We start from the raw sequence: 9,361 nt of genomic DNA on the forward strand, positions 1-9,361 counted from the left end.
AATATGACCAAGAAATGTTACTTGGGGTAGCCAAAAATTATACTTACTAAACTTATCATGTAACCTATGCTCCCTCAACCGCTGTAATACCGAGCGCAAATGCTGCTCGTGCTCTGTCTCAGACTGAGAGTACACCAGTATGTCTTTAATGAACACAATCACAAACTTGTCCAAATAGTCTTTAAAGACTATATTCATCAAATCCATGAAGGCTGATAGGGCGTTGGTTAATCCAAGGGACATAACTAGGAATTCATAGTGTCCATACCTCGTGCGGAAAATAATCTTTGGTATGTCCTCCTCTTTAATCCCTAATTGGTGGAAACCTGATCGAAGGTCAATCTTAGAAAACATTGTCTTCCCCTGTAGCTGGTCGATCCTAGGTAGTGGGTACTTGTTCTTAATGGTCAACTTATTCAACTCTCTGTAGCCAATACACATTCTTAAAGATCCATCCTTCTTCTTGATGAACAACACTGGAGAACCCCATCGCGAAAAACTCGGTCTGATGAATCCCAAATCTAGTAACTCTTGCAACTGAATCTTCAGTTCCTTCAAATATGTCGGAGCCATTCTATAAGGTGTCCTAGATACTAGCTCTTACCCGGCGCCAACTCTTTAACAAACTCGATCTCCCAATGTGGTGGCAACCCTGGCAAGTCTGCGGGGAACAAATCTGGAAATTCACATACAGTATGGTCTCACTCGGTCCAACCGACACAACTCTAGAGGTATCCACAATATTTGCTAGGAATCCTATGTAACCCTCATGCATTAGGTCTCTAGCCTTCAGTGCCGAAATCATAGGTACACGCGGTCCACTCACTGTCCCCACAAATAAAAATTGTACCTCCCCTTCTAGTTCAAAAGTCACCGTCCTGCACTTGCAATCAATCGTCGCCCCGTACTTCGATAACCAATCCATCCCTAGGATCATATCAAAGTCATCCATCGCTAACTCAATTAGATCAACAGATAATTCCCCACTGTCTATCTCTACTGGCAATGCTCTAACCCTTCTCCTAGAGACTACCAGTTTCCCCAGTCTGCAACAAAGTTTGAAATCCCCTAGCATACAAATCACTAGGTCTACACAGCTCATCTATCACTCTAGTAGAGACAAATGAATGAAAATCCCCTGAATCAATCAGTGCAGTAAAAGAAGAACCAACACTTGAAATATAACCTGTCACAACCGATGGGCTAGCCTCGGCCTCAGTCTGAGTCAAGCTAAACTCTATGGCAGGAGTGAGACTGTCGCTCTGCTTCAACTCTTCCTTTTTGGCTTGTGGGCAGTCCTTTCTGAAATGACTAATACTCCTACTAGTAAAGTAGGCCCTGATCCTGCACTCTCCCTGAGGTCTTCGTCTGCACCGAGGACACACTGGGAAACTCCTCCAGTTGTATCCCCCTCCTGACGGCCACTGAAAGATCCACATGCCCTCCTATTCCGAGCCAGGAGGAACAAAAGAGTCTGAGGCCTTTCTCTTCTACTCACTGGGGCCATTTCCTAGACTAGATCCAATAAAAGGAGGCACCGTCCTCCGAGCATCGCACCTAGCAGCGCTCTCTCTCCATATCTGATCCTCGGCCCCTTCATCTGTAAGGGCCTTATCCACTACCTGAGCATAAGCGGATCCAAGGTTATCTTGACATCACAGGCAATCATGACATTCAATCCCCGCACAAATTGATCTCTTTGTGCCATGTCAGTCGGCACCAAATCTGACGCGAACTTCACCAACTGGCTAACCTCAAAGCATACTCAGTAACTGTCATGCGGTTCTGAGTCAGGTTTGTAAACTCATCAACCTTCGCAGCCCGGACTGTGACACTGTAATACTTTTCATTAAAAATGTTTTTGAACTCTTCTCAGCTCATAACCGTGATATTCTTTCTCTGAGACACCACATCCCACCAGATGTGAGCATCTTCTCTAAACATGTAGCTGGCACAAGCTACCCTTTCATTACCTTCCACCCTCATGAAATCCAAGATGGAAGAAATCATGTTCATCCACTACTCTGTCCGTAGTGGGTCTAGTCCACCCTCGAAGGTGGGAGGATGCTGCTTCCAAAACCTTTCATACAAAGGTTCTCATCTATTTTCCACAATATGCTGGGCTGGCACTGGTGCCACAATCTGTGGAACCTGCAATCCAATGCCCTGAGGAAGGGCTTGTTGCCTCAACTATCAAAACTCTTCTTCTGTTCAATGAAGTCTAGCTTTCATCTCGGCAAATAATTGTTGCCAATTTGATGGGGCAGGTGGAGGGTCTTGACTCTGGTTGTCATCCTTGGTCCTATTGCCGCGGAGTCTGATTGATCGCCGAAGCATCACAACAGTATGCCTGCAATCAATGACGCCGCTCATCAGGCATGATAACAATATCCAAAACCACCACCCAATTTGCATCAACCAATCACATCAAGCAAATCCACATAACATAGATAGCATACAACAATCAAGAGGGCCATTCCCTAGCATCATGCATATGTCAACTCATTCATCATGCTCTATTAAAATGATCAGGCAAACAAGGCACTTTAACAAACAATCAAACATATAATTCAATAATTACCAACCAACCCTGAGTCGAGCATGTCACTGGCCGCGAGCGTACATGTTCGGCCGATCTCCAGGAACCATAAACCTTGGCTCGCTCTGATACCAAGTTGTAACGCCCTACTTCCTTAGAGTCGTTACTAAGTGATTTTAAAAGGTGCCATTAGCTCGCTAATCGATGTTTTAGGTCAAAAGTGTGACTAAACTAAGACAAAATATGTTTAAAGACATTGAATATAAAATATTTGGTTATTCATTAAAACATAAAGAGTTATACATTTGGGATCCCAAAATACTATTTAGAAAATATTTTACATCTCAAAATACATTTAAGGTGGACTTAGGTGACAAAACAACTATTACAGTACATTTTCCCAAAATAACCCTGGTCGTGGCAGCCAGGTAGGCCGAACATGCACCTGTCGCTCCACGCACTCCATACTCATGGTTGGTCAACCTTTCCTTTGCCCTTACCTGCACCATAGAGCACCCGTGAGCTGAAGCCGAGCAAGAAAACTCAACACAAAACAATTAACATATGCTTAACTATCAAAAGCATATAACAAAGCAGCCAACAAGCTAAACACATAGTGGCCATGCCGTCCCAGGCGCTTTACCAGGCACTGGGTTCGCAGTCTTCACCGAGAGGATGACTCCAGCATCCAAGGAGGGTCTAATATACACTACATAGCATAATATACACTTACACTTCGTGTGCTCAACACTGTTCCCGGCCCCTTGCCGTACTCGGCTTTGCACTCTGCGTGCTCAACGCCGTTTCCGGCCCTTTGTCGTACTCGACTTCCTGCTGTTTTCAACCTTCAGCGTTCCCAGCCTTTGTTGTTCATTCATAAATATACACTACATAGCATAATATCAACAAATATTTAAACATATACTAAACATAAACAATAGGGCTACTCCCTGCAATTCAATCAATAAGGCCATACCCTGCAGTACAAGCAAAAAGGCCACGCTCTGCTCTATGGGTACAACAGTTTTCTTACCTGTATCCCAAGCTATCTAGGCACCGCAATCTTGAGCATAGTCTTCTATCACGAGCCTTGTTAAAATCCTAATCACAACATGTTCATCATAGCCATCCATCAAGTTCTAAACTAATAAATAACTTCGAAACATAAATCTAGCATGCGAGACCTTGGTTTCTACCAAAATGTGTAGTAGAACCCTTCTCGCGCCTTAACATTTGAGTTCCCGAGCTAAAAACCTTCGTATAGCCAAAATTCTACATTTGGGCCGTGGCCTAGCCCTCTTAAGGGCCACGGCATGTGGCGTGCTACCCCTTTGGCACACCCACATGGGGCCATTTTGTTAGTGAGCATGCCTTGGTGCTTGATCATTAGTCAAGTCTTGAACCAAGCAACCTCATGCAGTAGGGTAGTGGCAATTTTGTAATTAAGCATATGTCTCCCAGACAAAAATCATATATGTTACAGGGAAGACCTTGTATCCCTAGAAGGCTCCTTAGGGGGAGGTGACCTGGTGACTTAGGGAAGCACCATGGCCCCAGCAGATAGGGGATAAACCAGTCTACTCCCTTGCCCTATCAAGGCTATATATTAATAAAATGATGTTTATCCATACTTGCCTGGGTATGCTTCCTTATTGTCTATGTGTTACTTGATTGTTGTCTTCGTTGGACCATCGCGTGCCACTTGCCTTGTTGTATGCTTTTGTGTGATGTAGACGTTCTATGGAATGACTTGCTTTGTGCTTGCTCATACTTCGTTAATTGCCCGTTACATATCCAAGATGTGTTTTTGGCTAACCACTGAGTTTGTTTGCATGCAGACGTGAGTTGTAGGCTGACCTTCTAGCTTGGAGTGTCCGCAAGCGCCGCACATTCCGTCTATGTGGATTTCCCAAATAGTCGGCCCGTGACAGTTGGTATTAGAGCCAGGTTAGAAAAATCTTGGTGGAACCCACAAATGGTGAGCAATAATCAGAGAATCAAAGCGCTTGAGAAGCAAGTAGGGGAATTAGATGGCCTAGACGAGAGGATCAGGATCTATCCTCTGCTAGCCGTAATTCTTGCTCGTCTGGCACAATCAATCACATAACCACACTAGAGAAGGAAAATGATGTTCTGCTAACCCGAATAATTGCGCTGAAGAAAAGAAACACTCCGACAAGTAGCGTATTGCGGCGGTGCAGCGCATGCTGAAGGACCAACAAGATTCCATAAATGACATCATGGAGGACTGCGTGGAGTCAATTGGCGCACTCAGAGAGGAGATGACCGAGTTATCTGCAAAGGTGAACCTAACCATGCGAGCGATTGGGAATGCGCCTGCAATGGGGCCGATAGGTATGGATTATGGCCAAGTTAAAGTGTCTGAACTGAGGCCCTATAATGGGGCTAGAGAAGCAAGGGACTTGGAAAAGTTTCTCGTTGACATGGAGCACTACTTTAGAGCCGTGCTGGCCGATTCCAAAGAAAGAAAGGTCACCATGGCCACCATGTACTTGTCTAGGGATGCCAAGGTGTGGTGGAGGACAAAGTATAATGACATCGAGAATGGTAGATGCACCATCACGTCGGGGGGAGATTTGAAGAAAGAATTGAAGACACAGTTTCTACTAGAAAATGTCGCCTACATGGCTCGATGCCAATTGAGAGAGCTTAAACAAGTCGGGATTGTCTAAGAATATGTGAAGAAATTTTCGAGACTAATGCTCAACATTAAGGAAATGTCCGAAGTAGAAAGGCTCTTTTGTTTCCTTGAAGGGTTAAAGTCGTTGGCCAAACAAGAACTTCAGAGGCAGCGTGTGACTGACCTAGCCACCACTCAAGCTGTTGTTGAATGCTTGACAGATTACACACCGGAGAGCAGCCTGCCGAAGAGGACTACCCCTCCAACCAGCTCAAGTAGCGCTTGAGCAAGAAGTTTGGGAAGTCGTGGTAGAATAAGAGTGGGGGAGAGAGGAGTACATCAAAGTCTAGTTTTTCCAATGGGATAAATATTGCTGCAGGGAAGAAGCCACTAGCTTGTTGGCTCTGTAAAGGACCACATAAATCGACAGTTTTCCCTTATAGGGGCAATTTGAATGCCCTCATTGGCCAAGAGGAACAATGCGAAGGAGAAGAGGAGGATGAAGAGTACACGCACATGGGCGTTGTCCGCTTGTTGAATACTTTCAAGAAGCATGGCGAAAAAAAGAAGAAGGCCCTGGGAAAGGGACTGATGTTCGTGGATGCCACCGTCAATGACAAGCTGGCCAAGAGCGTGATGATTGATACTGGCACCACACACAACTTCATCTCGGAGCTCAAAGCCAAATGATTGGGACTAAAGCTGGAGAAAGATGCAGGCCACATGAAGGCAGTCAACAACTTAAAGGCCTTGGCCACAACAAGAGTGGCTAGAGGCGTAAAAGTTAAGATCGACACGTGGGAGGGGTAGACTGACTTAGTGGTGGTCCATATGGACAAATTTGATGTAGTTTTGGGACTGGACTTCCTAACCAAGAAAGGTGCCATCCCGATCCTGTTACTGGGAGCTTTCTCGTAATGGGAGAAACTCCTTCTATGGTGCCTGCAAAGGTGGTACCACCCCTTGGTGTGAAGCTTCTATCAGATTTATAGTTTAAGAAGGGTGTGAAGAAATGGGAGCCCACTTATGTAGCGGTACCCGCCGTGTTTGAAGAAACAGTGGAAGAGATTGTTCCATATGAAATTAAGAGGTTCTTGAAGACGTATGGGGACATGATGCCAGATAAACTCCCCAAAGCACTGCTACCAAGAAGGGGGAATGATCATCAGATAGAGCTGGTGCCGGGAGCGAAACCTCCAACAAAAGCGCCTTATAGAATGGCACCCCCCGAGCTAGAAGAGTTGAGAAAGCAACTAAAGGAGTTATTGGAGGCAGGCTTCATCAGACCGTCAAAGGTGCCATTTGGTGCTCTTGTGCTATTCTAGAAGAAACATGATGGGAGCTTGAGACTGTGCATTGATTATAGAGCTCTCAATAAGGTGACAGTTCGCAACACCTACCCCATCCCTCTGATCGCTGATTTATTCGACCAGCTAAGTGGAGCCAAGTATTTTATAAAGTTGGACTTGAGATTGGGCTATTATCAGGTGAGGATCGTAGATGGGGTTGAAACAAAGACAACCTGTGTTACTCGATATAGAGCATTTGAGTTTTGAGTTATGTCGTTTGGGTTGACGAATGCTCCTGCCACTTTTTGCACATTGATGAACCAAGTATTCCACATGTATTTAGACAAGTTTGTGGTGGTGTATTTGGATGATATCGTGGTTTACAGCGCCATGATGGAAGAGCATCAAGAATACTTGGCTCAGGTGTTTCAAAAGTTGAGAGAGAACCAGCTATATGTGAAGCGCAAGAAATGCTCATTTGCATAGGAGAGCATCAAGTTCCTAGGCCATGTTATGGAATGTGGCCGAATTCGTATGGACCTTGAAAAGGTGAGGGCAATCCAAGAGTGGAAAGACCCCACAAACGTGAAAGAACTACACTCTTTCCTAGGCCTAGCCAACTACTATAGTTGATTTGTGGATGGCTACTCAAGAAGAGTGACACCCTTGACCGAGCTATTGAAAAAGGGTGTGACTTGGGCGTGGACTGATAAGTGTGCTGAAGAATTCAGGAGTTTGAAGGAACCCATGATGAAGGATCCTGTTCTTCCCTTGTGAGATGTTAGCAAGCCCTTTGAAGTATAGACAAATGCGCCAGTTTATGATTTGGGATGGGTACTGGTACAAGGAGATCACCCGGTAGCATATGAGAGTCGCAAGCTGTCCGAAGCTGAGAGGTGATATACTGCTCAGGAGAATGAACTCCTCGTGGTTATCCATTGCTTGCAGGTGTGGAGACATTACTTGCAGGGGTTGAAGTTTGTGGTGAAGACAGACAATGCAGTGGTTAGTCATTTCCTTACCCAGCCAAAACTGACCCCTAAGCAGGCTCGATGACAGAAGTTTGTGGCAGAATTTGACTTTCGTGTTGAGCACAAGGCAGTCGATGCCTTGAGTCGCAAAGTAGAACTGGAGACTCTAAAGAACTTGGCTAGTTTGTCGGCTAGCGTGGTGAACACTCCACTCAAGGAACGCATCAAAGAAAACCTCGAGAAAGACCCGGTTGTCAATTTCATCCTGAAGTTCGTGAAAGAAGGCAAGAATCGCCAGTTTTGGGTGGAGAATGATCTTTTGTGGGCCAAAGGGGGCCGCTTGTATGTTCCAAAAGCTGGAGATTTGTGGAAGACATTACTAAGTGAGTGTCATGACAACTTGTGGGCGGGTCATCCAGGGTGGCAGAGGAGGCATGCCCTTTTGAAGTAGGGATACTACTAGCCACAGATGTGAGATGATGTAGTGGAGTACACCAAGACCTATCTCATCTGTCAGCAAGACAAGGTCGAGAGAAACAAGACACCTGGGCTGTTGGAGCCATTGCGAGTCCCAAGCCAACCATGGGAGAATGTCTCGCTTGACTTTATAACCAGCCTACCAAAGACAGGGGATTTAAGTGCGATCTTGGTGGTCATGGAAAGATTCTCGAAGTACGCAACATTCATCCCGGTGTCGAAGTACTGTTCGGCAGAAGAGACAGCACGACAATTCTTCAAGCATATTGTCAAATATTGGGGAGTGCCCCAGAACATTGTCAGTGACTGAGATGGGAGATTCACTGGGACCTTTTGGTCCGAACTATTCAGCCTCTTGGGGTCACATTTGAACATATCCTCAAGCTACCACCCGCAGACAGATGGGCAGACAGAAAGATTCAAAGGGATGTTGGAGGAGTACTTGTGCCATTTTGTCAATGCCAATCAGAAGAACTGGACGAAACTACTCGATATAGCTCAATTTTGCTTCAACTCTCAAAAGAGTTCTTCGTCGAATAAGAGCCCTTTTGAAGTTGTTAATGGACAACAGCCACTATTGCTCCCAAACAGTGGATGAATACCGCGGTTGGAACCTGCGAGCCTTTCACTTCACAAAAGACTGGAAGAAAACTACAGAGATTGCTCAGGCTTATTTAGAAAATGCATCGAAAAGAATGAAGAAGTGGGCAGATCAGAAGTGCAAACCATTGGAGTTTAAAGCAGGTGACTTAGTGTTAATCAAGTTGAGGCCTGAACATTTGAGATTCTGAGGAGACAAAGACATCAGACTCATTCGGAAGTACGAGGGTTCGGTCTCAATCATCTCAAAAGTTGGACTAAACTGCTACAAAGTCGACCTACTAGCATGAATGAAGATACACCCGATCCTTCACGTCAGTAACTTGAAGTCGTTTCATGAAGATCCAGAAAATCCAGAACGGAACCAATCAACCAGAGGAGGAGGAGTCATTCATCCAAGGAGCAAGCGTCAACCTAAAGAAATCCTGGCAGAGATGACGGTCACCACTGGCCGTAAAAAGCACAAGGAATACCTGGTAAGATGGAAGGGGCTCGCAGATGACGAGATATGCTGGGAGAAGGTGGAAGACTTGAAGAAGCTCACGCAGAAGATTGAAGATCTACAAGCTACTTCGTCAAAGATGCCGAAGAATTAAGTTGGGGAAAGTGTGGCGTTCTACCCCATTGGCACACCAACATGGGGCCATTTTGTAAGTGAGCATGCCTTGGTGCTTGATCATTAGTCAAGTCTTGCACCAAGCAACCTCATGGAGTAGGGCAGTGGCAATTTTGTAATTATGCATATGTCTCCCAGACAAAAATCATATATGTTACTGGGCAGATCTTGTATCCCTAGAAGGCTCCTTAGGGGGAGGTGACCTGGTGACTTAGGGAAGCACCATGG

General features: G+C 45.3%; 1 protein-coding gene across 1 annotated transcript; it reads left to right on the forward strand.

Annotated features, from left to right (window-relative positions):
• The first annotated feature begins 6,739 nt into the window (after positions 1–6,739).
• Positions 6,740–8,708, forward strand: LOC133815267 (uncharacterized). The gene is made up of 4 exons (XM_062248122.1): positions 6,740–6,892; positions 6,956–7,018; positions 7,418–7,474; positions 8,472–8,708. The coding sequence occupies exons 1-4, from the start codon at positions 6,740–6,742 to the stop codon at positions 8,706–8,708; spliced, it is 510 nt and encodes a 169-aa protein (XP_062104106.1).
• The last annotated feature ends 653 nt before the right edge of the window (positions 8,709–9,361 follow it).

The sequence above is a fragment of the Humulus lupulus genome, chromosome 2 (assembly GCF_963169125.1).
Source record: "Humulus lupulus chromosome 2, drHumLupu1.1, whole genome shotgun sequence".
Classification (NCBI taxonomy): Eukaryota; Viridiplantae; Streptophyta; class Magnoliopsida; order Rosales; family Cannabaceae; genus Humulus; species Humulus lupulus.